This window comes from Salminus brasiliensis, chromosome 9 (genome assembly GCF_030463535.1).
Source record: "Salminus brasiliensis chromosome 9, fSalBra1.hap2, whole genome shotgun sequence".
In the NCBI taxonomy this organism is placed as follows: Eukaryota; Metazoa; Chordata; class Actinopteri; order Characiformes; family Bryconidae; genus Salminus; species Salminus brasiliensis.
In genome coordinates, this window is record NC_132886.1 from 38791019 (window position 1) to 38810465 (window position 19447).

Here is a 19447-nt window from a genome sequence, read left to right on the forward strand (position 1 = left end):
GCTAACCACTACTTGAAGCACAAGCCCCCAGTTTAGCACAGCGGAAGCGGAAAACCTAAAGGCCTCTGTATGCATGCATACTCAATACGGTTTCATTTGGGACGTTAGGGTCATTTCAATAACTACTGAAGAAACGACTGTACTGGACTTAAGTACTGCCTCTTTAGCACCAACCAATCACACGCTGTCTGCGCTTGCTGCCAACTTCTGCAATTTCGTCTGTTTGGCGAACGTCATCTCTGCAAAACGCACCTGGGAACACATTTGGGGGTGTATGTGCCGTTCCGGTAGGGCCACGGATCTCCCCAGCTATGGTGCTTTGTCAGGACCTCCTGTCCATCCAGCCAGTTCTACAGAGAAACAGAGAGGCAACAGGTGCAAGACGAAAGGGATGACGGGGAACGCTAGGGACGCTAGCCCTCCCAGCCGGGACTCTACACACTGATCTCCAGCTTTGCTTTTACTGGAGGCTCCTGTGGTCAGAAACCGATACCTATGTAGTATTTGTGCAAAAGCCAGACTGGCCATCATTGGATGAAACCACCCAGAAGGTAACCCTCCCAGGGAAACACCCTCACAGAACCTTGTTTGCACTCGCCATAGCCAGACACCAGTCAGCTCAGGCTAAGCTTAGCTTAGCATGTTGCTAACTAGCTTCCAGGTGGAACTCGCACTAGTAAAATGTGCTTTAGCCTTAAGTTCATCAATCTTTGCATGACTGCATGAACAACACCTTTGCGGCCTGAGGCAAATTCAGTTACTATTACACCCCTAGCAGGAACAAAATGCACTTGCTTAGGGAAATAAAGTCTTTGGCTGTGACCGAAATGGATCCCTACTTCCTCAACAGTAATGTACTGTTCGGGGAGGGACTGTTTAGTGCACTGCATGTGATGAGGGTTAAATAAATAAACAAACACATAAATAAAACACTCTATGGTCTACATTTAGCTCATGTAGTGAGTCATGATGTTTACTATGAAATTACACTGCATTTTAGTGCCCTCATGCTCAAATTCCACTTCACAATTTAGACACTGCAAAGAAAATAACGCAATTGGCCTCCATGATCAGTAGAGCCCTAAATAAATAAATACGAGCCCTTTCCGGTCACAGCCTTTGTTACTTATCTGCCCCCGCCCTTGCCCATATGCAACTGGGAGATACAGATCTGGCTCCATTGTGGAGTGTAATGTAGAGTATGCATGTCTGACGTGCGTACATGGTGCAAATTAGGTACCACTACTTGTTGCACTACTATTGCCCATTTTTCAGTAGATCTACAGGATTGAAAACGACTGCCTACCCACAGCCTGAAGCCCGAAGACAAACGCAACATGTTTTTTTGAATTAATTTCTTAATCAACCCAAGTAAGCTCATCTATTTTGCCTTTCCATTTAGGAAACGTAGAGCAACTCTCACGTCACACAGAGCATACGTACATTTTCACATTTATAGCCACTGGCAGCTACTCTAGGTTGCACCCATTGCTGGCACAGATGAGCGAGCGAGCGAGCAAACACACACACACACACACACACACACACACACACACACACACACACACACACACACACACACACACAGTGTCTAGTCCCTGGAGAAAACAAGTACTGCCTGTAGAACAGGACTCTCCCGAGCAGATAGTCAACCTATTGTCACCGGGCCAAAAACCAGACGTGAACTAGAGGGGTATAAATGGCTGCAGTATTAAGCTGTGCAGCATAGGGGGTCGTATTGTGATCATCCAACATCCTGGCCTCACTAACCGCCCTTGTCGCCGAATGCAAGTCAATCAAATCCTCACAGCATTGCTTCTCCGAAATCTAGCAGAAAGTCTTCTTCCCGCAACAGATAATACCACTACCTGCTAGTGAGCTTTCACACCACGTGGGAGACTGGGGTTCGATTCCCAGTCTGGGTGACTATGCTGCACTACACCAATAAGAGTCTTTGGGCAAGACTCCTAACACTACATTGGCCCACCTCTGTAATACGAGTAACCTTGTAAGTCGCTCTGGATAAGAGCGTCAGCTAAATGCCATAAATGTAAACGGATACGCTCTTTTTTTTATTAGCCCTGATTTCAGAAGAAACCAAAAACAAGCAGGTGTCCCAATACTTTTGCCTAATAATCTTGTTTTCAATCTGCCATTTTAAACGTAATGACGTCGTCGCCGTCGCTCTGCACGAGCAGGTGGAGAAAGTAGTGATGGACAGTCATCAAATGTGTCATGTTTGACCTCCACCTACCACCACTCCTGCAGGGAGTGACCTCCCAGACACTACATTCGCTCAAAGGAATTCACAGAATCTCTACTAAACACCGATATTAATAAACATGGTCTGACGTCAGTGGACGCTGTAGTCAGAAATGCCTGGATTTTGCCTATTTCTATGGCTTCAGCCTTGAAGCTCCAGAGCGCAAATACACAGTGACATGTGTAGAAAGGGAGAAAACTGGCTGGGAGTACAAGAGGAAATAAACGCAATGAGCATTACTGCAGCCCTCCGGGACTCCAGGCCTCCAACCTGGCTACTTCCTGGTAAATAAGCTGGAGGAGGATTCAGAGACAAATCAGAGTCAAATCTGGGAACCTACCCACACAAGGCCTACTCTAACACTCAAGAAAAGAGTGGCAGGCTCCTGTAAACAGAAGCAGATTTTGATGGCGTCTAAACGATACCCAGCAAAGTTGACTGCAATGTCAATGTTTTTTTTTTTAAGGTTTAGCTTAGCAAGTGCACTTTGTACTGTGCAAAAGCTACCAGCCGGTGTGGTGGCTGTGGTCACCCTTTAACCAGGATGCAGAGATGCGCCTAAAGTGCTCTCTCTCGGGTGGAGCCTGTTGAGCATTAAAAGACCACCCCGTCACACAAAAGCGAGACTGATAATACAGATATACAGAAGATGAAGATGCTACTCTTAATGTTTTTAATATGTTGACCAGAAACTGATAACTGTAAGCTTAAGAAGAAAGAGAATAGTGGCCAGTTTAGCCTAAAACGCTCAACCCCATCACAAGAAATAGCTCTGTAACTCATTGATATTTTGCATTACAAGATCATTATTTATTTATTTTTAGTAAGAAGGGGCAATCTGGACATGAAATGAAAGCTGGATAGATGGGTGGATGGATGGGTGCCATTATTTTTAGCTAAAGGGAGACATTTTATCGCATTGTGATAAATGTTGTTACCATAGTACACAATATGCTTTTATGAGTGTATTGTGAATATCGGTCGTGCTTAAAAAAAAACAAAAAACACCACACAGATTATCTGCCTGTTTCATTACAAAGCGTGTAATCAGTCTTGTTTCATTCATAGAGAGAAGCATATTTTAAGTAAAAATCACAGTTCAGTATGGGAGAGTATCTGGATTGCAGCTTTTAAATATTTTACGCTGTTAAATTATTATTGCAATATCATATATTGTAAATAAATGCCTTTTTAAAATATCGTGATAATTTTTTTTCCACATCCATATTGCCCAGCTCTAGTTCAGATAGCAACAGTTCCTGCAGTCATTGTATAAAAAAATGATAATGCCACCTGACTACCTAACTCTAGGGCTAATTCACTATAAGGGGAACCTTGTGGGCAAGCATAATTGGAGTAAACGTTAGCTAAACAAACAGGAACGCTGCATCCCGGTAAATACCTCTCAAGGACAGCTTCTGTAATCGACACAAAGCCGTTACATTTCCTGTAAAAGTAAAAGTAAAACAAGCTTTTTTGAACATCCGTGACACTGAAGCTAGGGTGTAAAAACATTCTTTCTTCTGAGTAAGCCTCTCTGAATGGGTATGGGTGGGTTAGACCAGATACGATACAAAATTGGGTAATGTGGAAAACGTTATACTGTATCTTACAAAACAGAAGACTGAATCACCAAAGCTCATGATACCACGTCATCAAGTTCTCTGAATCTCTACTTGCGTCAGACTATCTCTGATCTGCATAGTGAACTAGTGGAGCAATGAAGGGCTCAGCGATCTCACCAAGCCTACTCATATTTCACAAATGGCCTAAATTTAGTACAAGACAACAGAAGTTGTTCTGAATGGTCTAAACTGATCAAAGTCACATTTTAGATTACCAGCAAACAACACCCACATGATTTCACACTTTGATTCACAATCAAATCTGGATTTTCCATTGAAAATTGGCCAAAATACTAAATGTAGATGGTTTGGCCAATTAAAATATTAAGAAGTTAAAGCAAGGACTTTCAGTCCTGGTCCTGGACTTTGGAGAGTTCAGACCCAACACAACCTGCCTCCAATACTCAGACCCTCCTAAAGTTCTGGGTTAAAAGAACTCAAGATAGGACCTTGAGCTGCCAAAATAGTGAAACCAATAAAAATTACTTATCAAATTCAAAGCATGTCTTTCTGTTCCACCTGCCAAAATGGGAAGTATTGCTGGTCAGTGTTGCCAAAGTCTGGAGTATCCCACAAATTTACTGAATACTGTATATTTGTGTTTATGACCATTGTAAAGACATCAGAATCAGTGGCTCTTTCCACAATAAACCAATTTACAACAACACAGTGTTTCAAAACAAAATGTTAATTTTAAGTAAAAAAAAAGGAAGAAAAACAGAAGGAAAAAAAGTACTTTTACTAAACTTTTCAGACTCAATTGTACTATTTGACTATTTACGCTTATAAACTATTTAAACAAAGTGAACACAAATGTTACAACTTACCCCACAGGCAAAGTTAACTACCAGACTGATGTTGACGTATAAATAAATATATAAAAAAAACAGCAGAAACAATGTAATTCTATACAGCCTAGTTTGAACCAGACAAGCCTTTTCAGCTAAATGCATAAAATTATCTGAATTAATATGACTAGCGTCAAACAAAGCACATTTATTATTTACAGCTCTCCTTTCACCTCTTCGGATGAGAATCAATCATTAAATTGCCATTGTAAATCAAAATAGAATGAACTTAAGGATAGGTGTAAGCTAGCTAACGAGAATCATTAAACTGTGTTAAAGACATTCATATTTAAATAATCCTTTTATATTTAAGTGTTCAAACTTTATTCATACATACAGTTTAGAATATGTAAGGTGGTGTAGCAGTGGGACTTAACCTGCCTGCATAAATTACAGACACTCAAATGGCTTCATGTCTGAATAAATACTTTTATGGTGCTTTATTTCTGAATTTCTACAAGGGTGTGAAAGAAAAGGGCCGTCGGTTTAACCACATAAATGACTGGCTAACTAGCTAGCATAAAATTAGAACGCTTGTGAAAATTTTAAACCAGTCAATCGCTTAATGTCTAAATAAATAAGTTGTCATTGGGACGATATTAGCAGTGCTTTACTCATACATAAAATTTAAGGATATACAAGTGCAACTAGATAAACAGCTAGCTAGATTACATAAATTAGACCAGCTTAATGCTTAAATTAACATTTTATTGCTCGCAGTTTGAGATTTATTCATTCAGAAATGTAGGAATATGTAAGATGATTGAAAACAATCCTGGCTAATAAACAATTTTATGCTTGTGTAAAGACATAACTGGCTTAATATCTAATTATATTTTATTCATTGTTTTATTTTATTTCATTCACTATTTATATTTATTCATTAATGTTTATTTTTTGTACATTTGATGCTTTATTCATATGTAAATTACAGGATACATAAAATGGTCTCTCCAACTAGTTAGCTAGACAACTAGCTAGCTGGTTAGTGCTAATTAGCTAGCTAGCTAATGTAAAAATATTAAACTGCTTGTGTATTAGACATAGCTTAATGACCTAAGATCTAAATAAACCTTTTATTTTAGACTGTTTGTGCTTTATTCATACATTAAAAAGTTAAAGTTTAGAGGGTGTAGAAAATAACGGCTGTTTTAGCCATTAGCTACATAGCTAGCTAAATGGCTAGTTAGCTAGACTGCCTGTGTAAGGACATAGGCTAGCTAGATAACCACCTAATAAACGTTAATATTTCAGTTTTTACAATAATAAATCTTATTTATACAGAAATTAAGGGATGTAGCTATAAAACGGTGCAGGGATAAGGAAGCGCCGTCAACCACATAAACAGCTAGTTATTAGCTTAGCTAGCTAACGTTAAATATTAGACTGTTTGTGTAAAGACAGCTAAATGGGCTAAAATCTAAATAAACCTTTTATTTTAGACTGTTTAGGCTTTATTTATACACAAAGTTAAAGTTTAGAGGGTGTAGAAAATAATGGCTCTTTTATACATAGCTAAACGGCTGGCTAGCTAGACTGCTTGTGTAAGGACATAGGCTAGCTAACCAACTTAACATCGAAACAAATGTTATTATTTTACAGTTTATATTATAATAATGCTTCCCCCCCAATTAAAACATTAATGAGTAAATAAAATGATGAAAGTATAAGGGCTGCCTCGCCAACCACATAAACAAGCAGCTAGCTAGCTAGCATAGTTAGCTAGCACTAATTAGCTAGTTCTAGCTATCTAGCTAATGTGAAATATTAGACTGCTTGTGTAAAGACATAGCTTAATGACCTAAGATCTAAATAAACCTTTTATTTTAGACTGTTTGTGCTTTATTCATACATAAAAAGTTAAAGTTTAGAGGGTGTAGAAAATAACGGCTGTTTTAGCCATTAGCTACATAGCTAGCTAAATGGCTAGTTAGCTAGACTGCCTGTGTAGGGACAAAAGGCTAGATAACCACCTAATAAACGTTAATACACGTTAATATTTCAGTTTTTACAATAATAAATCTTATTTATACAGAAATTAAGGGATGTAGCTATAAAACGGTGCAGGGATAAGGAAGCGCCGTCAACCACATAAACAGCTAGTTATTAGCTTAGCTAGCTAACGTTAAATATTAGACTGTTTGAGTAAAGACAGTTAAAAGGGGCTATTATCGAAATAAACCTTTTATTTTAGACTGTTTAGGCTTTATTTGTTTACATATAAGGTTAAGAAAACATTTTTTTAAGTCATTAGCGCTACATTAATGGCTAGATAGCTAAATTGCTTGTGTAAAGACAGCCTAGCTATAGTTAGCATAATATCGAAATGAACGTTCAAATATTTACAGTTTATACAATAAAATTAATGGTTGTTATACAATAATTTAAATATTTAAAGATATAAAAAGTTAGCCATCTTTTTCACAGCACATTTGCCAAAGTTAGTTAAGTTAGCCAGAGACTCCGGGCAGGTGAGCTATAGCTAAATACATCGCTCCAAGACACACACACACACACACACACACACACACACACACACACACACATTACTAACAAACATTATTATTTTATAACATTTATTATTATTATTTTTTAACAGGTGTTGACCGAGTCGGCGAGGCAGCCCAGGCTAGGTAGTATCTACACCGCCAGGGAGTGGCTGGGGTTGCAGACTGCAGGAGGATCCGTACCTCTGTGGGTTTTAGACTTTTAGGTGTGCCTTTTTACAGTCCTCTCTAACTTCGCTCGGTTAAAACACTCCAGACTGCACGAAATGTAATTTATAAATCCCAGCAGGGTCCATTTAAACCCTCCAGGTCAGATCTTCCACCGAACAGGCTCATCAGCTGGCTAGCTTAATCAGTCCCCCCTTATAAGTAGTTGAAGTCAGGGAGCATCACACCAAGGTGCCAAACTAGTGAAAAACATGGCATGGCACCCCTGTAGATAACCCTCACCTGGCAGAGCTGCGGCCTTTAAAACACACACATGAAGTTAGGGCTAGCTGGACCTCCAGAGACTTCACTCACCTCCTCACTCCGGGCGGCAGGGACGAGCTCTCCTCCTCTCCTGTGGACGGGCGGCTCCTGAGTGAGGAGCGAGGCCACGCTGGGGCTTCGCTCAGCCGGGTTCTCGGTGAGGACTGCTGGGGTAAAATGTGGCGCTCTGGGTGGAAAGTGATAGCTAGGTGTGAAACTAACACCTAAGAAGAAGCAGAGACTCGCTCACACGGGCTTTCTCTCTCTCTCTCTGTCTCTCTCTCTGTTTGTCTCTCTGTCTGTCTCTCTCTCTCTCTCTCTCTCTCTCTCCTTCCGTGCACCAGTGTCTCTCTGTCAGGCGCGTCTCAGCGATGACGGGGATCAAGCACTATCCTCAAATCTCCCTCCTCTCAGGAGGCGTGTAGAGCTTCACACCAGCCTCTTCCCCTTTTCTCTTCTCTTTCGGTGTCAAAACAGCTCTAGCATATAGATCAAATTAAAATTTAACAATATGTTTAAAAAAAAAAAAAAAAAAAAAAAAAAATATATATATATATATATATATATATATATATATATATATATATATATATATATATTTATATAATTTTGGGAGTACATTTTACATTTATCATATATATATATATATATATATATATATATATATATATATATATATATATATATATATATTTGACACTGATTTTTACATTTATCAACTTTTCAGTAATTTTATAATTATATTCAGTTATATTTATGTAATTTTAAGCTCCTAAATGAGAGCTCTCCAAGCTTGCTAACTTTTTTTTTTTTGACATTTATCGTATTTACATAAAAAGCACCAGTGTCAAACCAGTGTAGTTTATAGATTAAATTAAAATTTAACAATATGTAAATGTTTTTGTAACAATAAAAATTAAAAAGGTTTATCTATCTATCTCTCTTTCTATATATATATATATATATATATATATATATATATATATATATATATATATATATATATATATATATATATATATATATATATATATATGTATGTTTCTTGACATTTATGCTATTTATTGTATTTGAGGGAGTTGATCTGAGGGAGTTTTTCATTGTCTTGCCTGTAAAGCTGCTTCATGACGACCTCCGTTTTTAAAAGCGCTATCTAAATACATCGGGTGTCCACTGGGCTGAGATCTGGTGACCGTGAAGGCCACAGGCCTGGAGTCCAGTACAGTTTGTGGAGCTTCCTGCTCAAACACTCCTACTAAATCTTTTTAAACGTTTTTAGACACTTATTAAAACTACAGAACACGCGTGGTTGTGGTTTCTGCAGTCAGGACTGCGGGTCAGCTGCTGATGAGATGTTATTTGGGTGATGAGTTTCAGCACTGAAGTGACACTAAAATAGTGGAGTGTGCATTGCTGAGGTTAACACACACTAGTGTCATGTCCCTGCTAGCCCACCATCTAACAGCTCTGTGGTCAGGAACTGACAGGCAATGAAGAGCTAAAAGACAGCCAACCCTAAACAGTGTACAAAAAGCAGGGCTATGGTCTCTGTGAATACCTGGAGGATGGACCTACAAGAGTTGGGGTTCCAATACATTGTCCAGCAAGGGCAAGTTTATGGTCATCTCCATGGTTGTTGGTCCACTAGTTCTCAAACTAGCGTTAAACAGTCACCAATCCAGAGCGGGTCTCCAAATGTGTTCCTGAACAGTGTGCATACACCAATCAGCCATAACATTAGCACCACTGTGCACAAGTCAGGTGGAAAACCATTGTGGGATCTACATAATAGGCAGCAAGTGAACGGTCAGTTTTCAGGCGTAAGAATCTGAGTCACTTTAACACGAACCAGACTGAAGGCTAGACGGTTGGTTGGGTCAGAACATCTCCAAAACATCAGGCAGGTCTTGTGGGGTCTTCCCGGTATGCAGTGGCCAGTACCTATCAAAATTGCTCCAAGGAGGGACAATGGTGAACTACCGACAGGGTCCTAGCCACCTAACGTTCACTGAATGCGCATGGAGGCCTCACCTCACAACTCAGGACCTACAGGAGCTGCCGCTAACATTGGTCTTGATGCCAAATACTGCAGCAGGACACTTTCAGAGGTTTGTGGAGTCCATGCCTCAAATGGTCAGATCTGTTGTGGTGGTAGAAGGTAGACAAAATTAATCATTAAGCAGGTGGTGGTGCTAATGTCATGACTGCGCACCCACAGCAGGTAAGATTCCTCCACCTTTTAGCTTTGGGAAACAAGCCGTAAAAATAACCTCTGCTTATGTTATGCATTAACCCCGCGTGAATCGACATGGGGGTAAGTAACCCCTCATATCCTGTGGAATGTACAGAGGTGCTAGAGAAGGGGGACAGTTTGATTAGTTTGATGGCTCAGATACCTCGACTCGTCAAACCCAGAGCAACCACCGTAGCACACCTGAGAGACGCGGCACTGTCATTGGCTGATTGTCAATCTGTGTTCTTGACTGTACTTAAAGTTCACATCTAACCAAGTACAGTCCGAATGCCTGTGTGTTCTGGTTCTGCCCACATTATCAAGAATGACTAGCATGGACCTGGCCCAGCCAAATCTCCCTGAATGCATTACGCACCATGCTGCTGCTGTTCCAATCGCAAAATTACCGTACAGTGTCCTCCCGGCCTTGGGAGTCCGAACACTAAAATGTCCTTATTACGAACAGTGGGTTCATAGTAAGATATTAGAGGTGACTGACAGTGGTGCGTAAATCCAGTAGCCCCGCCCATCCCAGTCATTTATACAGGGATTTCTAATCCCGCACAAATCGCCCAGAAGTTAACCAGAGGTCCTGTAGTGCACTGTACCTCCCAGTGGCACCGTGTCCCAGTACGAGCAGGGCTTGTTTTTGCCTGTCTGGTCATCTCAGAACAAAGAGCCAACAAAAACGCCAGTTATCAAAATATAGTTTATTCTGGACTTTTTTCCATTTGATTTGACTCAAATCACAAAAGTCAAATCAACATCGCAGAGAAAAGCTTCTGCAACAAACTGTGAGCAGGAGAAAGAAGAAAACGAGAGGGGGGGGGGGGGGCAGGTCACTACCCCTACCAAAAATAACAAAAAAAAAAGAAAAAAGTGGGGAATCATTTAACAGATATTTACATGGTCCAGGATGTTTAGATATGCCCATGTTCGTCCTTTAGCTTTTTTTTCCTTTTTTTTTTTTTTTTTTGCGTAGACGACTACAAAAACAAATAAAGCAGAATTACAAAAAGATTTCAAAAGAGTACAAAAACGGACACGGTGAAGAGGAGGGTGAGCCAGACGCTTTTAAAAGGTAGGACCGACTTTTTTTTTTTTTTGTTGGTTTTCCGAGTGCACCATAAAAAGCACGTCTCTTTAAAATCAAAAAGGTTATAAAATACCATTCCACTGTCATAAACAATATAATAAATAGTGTTTTTATGGTACAATCTATGTATTTTTGATTATTTAAAGCAAGCATCAAAATACTTTTCTTTACAAAATTTGAGACATTCGGGACAAAACTGGCAAATTAGGATTCATCTGATGAAGAACATGAACTCCTTGTAGGTTACAGCTTTAAAAAATGGATTTTTTTTATTATATTTATTTTAAAAAAATAATTGGATTTTTATAGTGAAGAAAAAAAAAAATCCTCCGATATCGTCACACTGGGACCCACCTGCCCTGTAGCAAACGCTACGCTCTTAAAAATGAAGGTGCTTCAAAGGGTTCTTTGAGCGATTTCATAGAAGAACCTCTTTTGTGAAAGAGGCTAACCTTTTAAAGATCAAAAAACTAACATCTAGATCTAGGATCTAACAGATCTAAGATGTAATAAAGATCTAACAAAGATCTAACAGATCTAAGGCCTAAAATCTAATTAAACCCTCACTCAACTGTTCTTTATTAAATCAAAGGGGGTTCTTTTATGGCATGGCTCAAACAACCCTTAGAGGACCCTTTATTCACCAGTCCTAAACAACTTTTAATTTACTCAGCTAACGTTCAAGTCATAACGATACGTCCTCAGAGTCCTACTACATTTGTCCCCAAACGGGGGGAAGGAGAAAAGAGGGGGAGAGCGAAGAAAAAGACAACCCACCCCCCAACATCCAGAATTGATAAGTGCTCGATGGAATTCTTTGCATTAGGTCTATCTAAAGTGCAGGAGAGTAACTCGCACGCCGTCTGTCCTCTTTTGGGTCCGCTTCCGATTGGTTGAAGCTACGACCGTCTAACAGTACTTTATAAAGGAACTCGGCTGCGTATCCCGTTAACGCCGTATTTCCAAGCAGTGTTTAACGGAAAATCCCTGCGGTGAACTGGACGTGGTGAGATATCCATCCGTCCGTCCGTCCTCTTGCGGTCAAGCTTTAGTGACGCTTGCCAAGGTAGGACTCTAAGAACAAAAAAACAAACAAACAAAAAAACAAAACAAAAACAAACAAAAAAACTAAGCTAAGCTACCAACTTTCAGTGCACAGACCGACCGTAAATTCGCTGAGGAGCACGCTGTTCTAGACCGACACACACGAGGGCGAAGCAAACCGAGCTCACGTTTGTAAGGAAAGCGTATGAACTGTCACACTTCATTTATTAAAAAACAAAAAACAAAAATAAACACTAGCGTATTTACACATTTTGTAAATTCTTCCCTCAGGATGTCGTCATTCAGCCTAGGCTTGCTTGGTGTCCAAATGTTGCTTTTCAGTGGAGCTATGAGTCCAACACTGCAAGCCCAAATTGTTTCCCGCCAACTCTTGCCCACACACTACAACCGGGCAGTCTTGCCCAGTGTCCTAAACCACACATAAGTCTGTGGCACCTTAGCGAGGAGCTAAAATGCACATACATTTTCGGAAAAGATTTGGGTGACAATTCTAGTGATGCCTTGTGTTTGTTAGCAACGTTAGCCTCGCAACTCCAACGCCAAACTAAGGCAGCCGAGTCTAGACACGGAAAGCGTCTCGGCTCTTCGGCTACAGCAGGGATACAGCAATGGATACACAGAGCTTTTCTGCCTCGGACGTCTGGTTTCCTAGGAAAGTGAAAATAACCGCTAGGCTTACTAGGCTCCACCGGAGGCTTTTCTCAGTGCGCTAGCCATTAGATTCAGAGCAAACTAGCGCAGTCTGACGGAACACGTTTGGGCAGTAACCTAAGAAATTCATTTCCATTCATTCGTTTGATTTTGTCTAGCCATAGATGTTGCATAGGTCGTATTTAAAAGAAAGATGAACCTCTCGCTTCACCATGTCAACACTCAGGTGATCTACTGGACTTACTTGAATAATTACAGCTTTAAAAAAAAAAAGAGGAAGAAAGGAAGAAAAAGAAAAAAAAAAAAAGGGAGGAAGGAGGAATTCTGAAATATCTGGCAATCTTCAAGCGCATTTTTCTGCAACGCCAAAAATCACTGTCAGTGATGGCTGACCGTTCTCACCCTGCTGAACTCAACAGGATCTCCCCTTCACTGCCAAAAAACAAGCTGAAATGTGCACTACACACAAACATGCACCGTCAGCAGTGATTATGGTGGTGATGACGATGACCGATATCTGCAGCCTCTTGGTTTTGGAATGAAGAATGAGGGGGAGATAAAGAAAGAAAAAAAAAAATAATAAAGATGTACACAGGTGATTGTTTTAGTCATGTATCCTGTGTGGGAATATAGAACAGTCCTTTTTCCACACCTGTTTGTGTGTGTGTGTGTGGAACAGTGTGTCCTCTCTGAGAGGGCATCTATAGACGGGTGGGATGGGGATTCCAGAGCTCAGATCCGCGGACGCAGGGCCAGTCAGTGAATTTGGCTATGTACACATTCATAGTCGGTCCATGGCTTCCCCGTTGGCAGCGTCATTTCCGCAGGTCTAATACGCAAACCTGGAGGTGAGGGGGCGAAGAAAATAAATAAAAGGTTTTCAGGTCTTTCCCAGGACATTTTTCATAACTTTCACCCTCGATGACATGGATACAATGACTCAAAAGCTGAACTTAAAATCTAATTTTTTAGCAATTTGCACATCTTCCAGTAGTTTTCAGAACTGGACAAATAGTCTCTAAATGTCCAGGTTTTCTAGATTTTCCAGGACATGTGAAAACAGTGGCTTCAACCCGACACTATGGCTGTGTAAGAACCTGCCGATACGATGCACATCACGATACAGGGGTTGCAATTCAATATACGGCGAAACTGTAAGCAAGGCGATTTATCGCCATTTTTATTCAACCAAAACAGTGGGCTCTGAAGAGAGAGTACAACACTGCCATCTAATGGCTGGGATTTAAACACAACACACACTGAATCCCCTTTAGTTAATCATCAATACAGTTAATGGGAGAAATCATACCGTGATACTTAGACATGTGTGTTTTCTCACACCCCTGTCTGACACACTTATACTATTCAAATTCTTCTGCAGGTTCAGGTCCAACTGTGTCACACAAATAGGCAAATCCAAACTTTACACAGTTTTACAGAGCTGTCTGAGATGTGTTTCCAACGCATTTGGTAGCGTACTTGGCTGGTTAGCTTAAAGTAAGAATGGGTATTTTGTGCTCTGGGACTCCCCCTACAGTTATAGAGTTTTCGCTCTTATACAAAGAAGCGACACTTGAAGGTAAAGATGCATGTGGACTAAAGCAGTATTCATGACTAGTATGCAGTCCTGACAAGTATGGAGAGCTAATCAACCTCTTTCTTGTAAACACTGACTGATAGCATAAAGGGTATGAACGATGTTTTGAATAGAACTGAAAACTGCACAAGCTGATTTTGCACTTCTGCAACGCTTACTGAAATCTGGTCCGATTACAATGAAAATACTAGTGATGTGAAACAACCAAATGTAAACAGGGGTTTAAAATTATGCAAAACATGCATTGCATCACACGTCCAAACTTGTGATGTGAACCGTCTGACTTCTCTGTGCTGCAAGAGCATGAAGTGTCTTACCGATCCGTCTGATGCACTTGCTCCTACTTTGTCTCCGGTGGAATTCCAGCACACCTCAAAAATGCCCCCTGTTCCTCGGTAGCTGTTCACTAGAGCGCCGCTCTGTGGGCAAATACAGAAGAGCACAGGAAAAGTCAGTAACTGGGACAGATTCTACAAGGGGACATTTTACAAAGCAGGATCTCTCAGGTCTTTCATCTCTCCTCCTATTAGTCAAAGTTGACTCTCCTGCTCTGTGAAATACCACCCAGGGTTTGGAGTGACTGGTGGTGTGTGTACGTATATAATTATGCACCTGTGTGTTCCAGATGTGGACACACTTGTCGAATGAGCCACTGGCCAGGTGACGTCCATCAGGGCTGAAGGCCACGCTGTAGACGGGCTCCTGGTGCCGGGTGAGCGTGTGGATGCAGACACCGCGCTCAGCGTCCCACAGCCGCACCGTCGAGTCAAACGAAGCGCTGCGGGAGAGAAAGGCGATAGACGTCACACCACGACCCACAAGGCCTCAACGTACAGAGAGACACTTTACAATAACACGAATTAAGAAGATCAAGAGCAAAATGAAAGGAGAAAGCTGGGTAAAAGAAGCTCTCATTCACACCAGCTATGATGTTGCTATTCGGCTACACTTGGGATTAGAAGACATTTTCTGTAGGGAAATATAATGATTGTATTCAAGCACCCCTGAAAATCAAATCAGCTGCCCTTGAATGGAAATCTGGATTTTTTATTGACGTAGCTGAATAACGAGAATTCATAAGTACATGGAAGAAGTGAAACCGTGAACATGCTGATGTTCCTCTATTAAAAGAAAATCCTGCAGGACCAAAACATAGCTGTAAACGGACCGAATCCAAAACCCCAAAACTGTTACATCACAGTTGTGACTCATTATATTTACACCCCCAAAATTTACATTAAAAAAAAGCTCTAGTCAAAGCTGGTGAAACATGCAGATATCGGTAGACTATGGTGGATACTGGAGAGCAGCTCACCACTTCCAGACTGTTTTCCTGTGCCAGTGTCCGGCTCGTGACAAAGCAAAAGTTAAGGCTAGACTAAAAGCTTAACACCAGCCGCGTGCCTACCTGGCCAGCATGAGATTGGCGTTGGGGTTGTTGGTTCCAGGTCCAGTGGGGCTCCATTTGATGGTGTAAATCTCTTTACTGTGAGCTTGCAGGTCATGAACACACGTGTCCTGCTTCATACTCCAAAGCTACAAAGATCATGAAAGGCCTGATTACAAATTCTGAAAAAACACAAGCAGCAACTTCGTACACGCTGAACAGACGCAGTAGGTTACCTTTAGCGTCATGTCGTCGGAGCAGGAGGCCAGAAGGCTGCCGGTCGGATCCCATTTGATTGCGTTCACTTCATTCTGAGATGGGGCAGAAACAGGGACAGTCAGGCGGGAAGGCAAACACTGTTAATGAGGCAGAGTTTTAAAAAGAAGAAGAAGCAGCGGCTTCACCGTGTGGCCCTGGAATGTCTTGACTGGTCGGTCCTGGCCCAACTTGCATACGTGGATGCACATGTCTGTGCTGCAGGAGGCGAACGTGTTATTGCTCTGCCAGTCCACGTCCAGAGCGGGAGCTGCTCACACAAACCAAGGAAGATGGAGAGAAGGAGATAAAGCGAGTTAGAGACATGTGAACAAACAGGATTGTGAACATGCTCAAGATTTTACAATCACATGATGAAGAGCGGTTGAGTTGTTCACAGCCTACACACATTTATACTAACAGCTGAGGGGGTTATTAATGAGCATTGATAGATGTCAATTTTTAAATAGAGATTTTTTTTTTGGATGATAAACTGGATTGGGTGTTCAGTAAAGCGTTCAGCAAAGTTTCAACACAAAACACAAAGGAGAAATGTGATAAACACTCCACCAAAAATCCCCAGAATGTTCGCCTCACACCTTTCTGAGAACAATCTGGGCGTGGCCTTCATATTCAAATGAATGTACGCCATAACTGTCCAACAGAATGTGTTTACAATACCATGCCAACGTCCACACACTGTTGTTTATTTTATAAAGCTATTTACTCTTGTCCAATAAATGGTCTCTATTGCACTGCACCTGCGGTCTCTTGTGTGTTCCCTCTGGAAGGCAGGTCAAGTACCTAACCACCCAGTAGCCTCTCTCTCCCGGGAATGCTCGCCCCACCAAGCCTCCACCACAAATGTTTCGCACGCCTACGTTCTCTATTCGGCTGATTTACACCTTGCTTATGCCAGAGACCGAACAGAGCACAGCGTAAGGCTGTTACGCAGCAATTGGCAGAAGAAACTGCAGGTGCTCACCTGAATGGAATGGAAACTGCTGTTTGGCTTCTCCCGTGTGTGCATCCCAGATGATTGTGGTCTGAGGAACGCAAAATTCAGGTCAGCTAGACATTTAGAGCAAAGCAACAAACTTCTTCAAATTTCGACCAGCCGTTTAACCCTCTCAGGCCTAACGTCTCACAGTCCTCAGAATAAAGGCTCCTAAATGGTTCTTGGCTTGTGTGTGCAGTTCTGGGAAACCTATTTAAACAGTACAGACCCTCTATATTCTCTGAAATGATGGATGGTGCTCAATCCAATATATTTGGGACAAGTAGGGGATGATGAGGTGGGATAGTGATCATTAAACATCCTGACCTCACTAACTCTCTTGTTGCTGAATGCAATCAATCAAATCCTCATAGCAATGCTCCTACAAAATCTAAGAGAAAGCCTTCTCCCCTGGACAGTAGAGATTTATCTACTCTAACAAAAGCAGGATCATTTCTTTTTTAATACCCTTGATTTCAGACAAAAGACTGAATGAGCAGGTGTCCCAATACTTTTGTCTTTGAGTGTGAGACGTCATATTTGATAGGGTTAAGAAAGGAGACTCAAGGCTGGACTCTACCACTCTTACCTTATCAACACCAGCACTAAGGATAAAGTTGCCTTTCTTGTTCCACTTCAGAGCAAATATGGGACCCTTGTGCTGCCCCAACGTACTGGCAAGGTTACCTAAACAAGGAAAAAAAAAATAACGTATAACATTTATTTTATATATTATATATATATATAAATAAAAAACAGAAGATGAGCAAGACTGGGTTGCATAAACAAGACGTACCATCTTTAGTCCATATCCTGGCAAAGCCGTCGTAGGAGCCGGTGGCTAGAAGAGTACCTTCACTCTGTCCATAAAAAGAGAGAGGGAGACCAAGACGGAACAGTGTGAACAGTGTGTCTGTGATCCATCAGTTTCAGACTAGCAAGCCCAAGAATTATAAGAACGATGGCTGAACAGAACTTGCAGCAAGATGGACGTTCCTAAGAAGGTCAATCAGGAGATGTTTGGTGTCCTACAATCATCACAGACCTAATGTAGCTAATCTGCTGACCTCATGCTTTAAAGTTTATGTGGGGGGTGTAAGGCAATGAGAAGCAAGAGAGGCGAGAGAGGGTGATCGAGAGAGAGAGAGAGAGAGAGAGAGAGAGAGAGAGAGAGAGAGAGAGAGAGAGAGAGAGAAGCTCTGGCTGTGGCCCTCACATTCCAGTCCAGTGAGGTGACGTCTTTGTTGCTGGGCACGTCCTGACCTCCTTCTCGGATGCAGTGGCGCAGCACTAGCTGTGTGGATCCGCCCGAGCTGCTCTCACTCAGGTTCCAGATTCGTGCCGTCGAATCCCCAGACCTGAACACACACACGAATAAGGAGTGAACACACAAACAGCTAGTTCAGTTTGGACATCACAAGCATTAGTTAGTCTTTCTTTCTAAACTGGATAAGAATATGACTTAAAGGGGGGTCAGAGTAATCCAGTGGACTAAGGCGCTGCAATCACGATCAGAGGACTGCTGGTGGCATCAGCAGCCAGAGGAAGAGGGAGCACAATTTTTTTTAGCAGAATACACTTTACAGCCATTTGGCTTTGGCTGTTCGCTCTCTGTGCCACCCAGACGACATCCACCATTTCTCAGACCAGCTTTGGTATTCAGCATTTCAGAATGTCGAAAGCAGCCCTTGAAAAGCTGCAACATCTGCAAATTACCATAATACCTATAATTAAGATGAATCTACCTCATATTAATCTCATAATCCAACCATTACACGGTTTTCTCTCAGTGAAGCGTTAAAGACGATGCACCCTTAATGTGGGAAGTACTTCTAAAAACTACTGGGGGAGAGCTTTTTAGGATCAGTGGCTACGCTAGCAGTCAGGATTTCTTCTTCCCGATGGAGGCACTTTAACCAATGTCGTAAACTCATTAATGTGACTGACCCGGAGGCAAGCAGGTCGCTGACGGGGTTCCAGGCACAGATGAACACCTCTGATTCGTGACCTCTTAGCACCACGGCTTTACTAGCTGGGATCTCCACCGCCCTGTCTACTTCCATCATGTCCGGGTGATGGTCTGAAAGCAGGAGCGCAATTCCACAGTTAGTATATTCAAGCACGCTGGTAATGAGTGCAAGCTGTTATCTTAAGTGAATGTAAGAGAGACGGTGGGTGTGTGTGTGTGTGTGTGTGTGTACGGTGTGTTTTTGCTCACTGGGTAAGTTATGCGCTCCGTTCTCCTCTCCGTTCGCAGTGTTCTCTCCGTTTTTGGCCCCAGTGGTGCCGGAGGTGCTGGAGGCTGAAGCAGCCTGCTGCTGGGCCAGTTTGTCCCGGTACACCTGCTGCCGTGTCTGGACCACGTCCGGCATCACAGCATCAATCAGAGAGAGAGACTCAATCGGCCGGCCGTCAAACAGGGTGCCGTCCTGAGAATGCAGCAACAGCAGGT

General features: G+C 41.7%; 2 protein-coding genes across 4 annotated transcripts in view; both read right to left on the reverse strand.

The window, feature by feature from the left end:
• Positions 1 to 7821, reverse strand: part of dcun1d1 (DCN1, defective in cullin neddylation 1, domain containing 1 (S. cerevisiae)) — a 28675-nt gene extending 20854 nt beyond the window's left edge. The window contains exon 1 of the mRNA XM_072686994.1: positions 7766 to 7821. The gene's annotated coding sequence lies outside the window, so the exon portion shown is untranslated. The remainder of the gene's footprint in view (positions 1 to 7765) is intronic.
• A 2817-nt stretch (positions 7822 to 10638) lies between these two features.
• The window catches only part of tbl1xr1b (TBL1X/Y related 1b), a 36820-nt gene continuing 28011 nt past the window's right edge, over positions 10639 to 19447 (reverse strand). For 2 of the 3 annotated variants that reach the window (XM_072688346.1, XM_072688347.1), the window contains 11 exons: positions 19214 to 19424; positions 18943 to 19075; positions 18212 to 18353; positions 17792 to 17855; positions 17585 to 17682; positions 16984 to 17044; positions 16148 to 16269; positions 15980 to 16054; positions 15765 to 15892; positions 14969 to 15134; positions 13918 to 14775 (listed from right to left, as the gene is read on the reverse strand). In XM_072688346.1, the coding sequence (XP_072544447.1) occupies positions 14530 to 14775; positions 14969 to 15134; positions 15765 to 15892; positions 15980 to 16054; positions 16148 to 16269; positions 16984 to 17044; positions 17585 to 17682; positions 17792 to 17855; positions 18212 to 18353; positions 18943 to 19075; positions 19214 to 19424 (1446 nt within the window). In that variant the 3' untranslated portion in view covers positions 13918 to 14529. Of the gene's footprint in view, positions 13602 to 13917; positions 14776 to 14968; positions 15135 to 15764; positions 15893 to 15979; positions 16055 to 16147; positions 16270 to 16983; positions 17045 to 17584; positions 17683 to 17791; positions 17856 to 18211; positions 18354 to 18942; positions 19076 to 19213; positions 19425 to 19447 lie in introns of those variants that run through there. The other variant, XM_072688348.1, reaches the window with a different exon arrangement.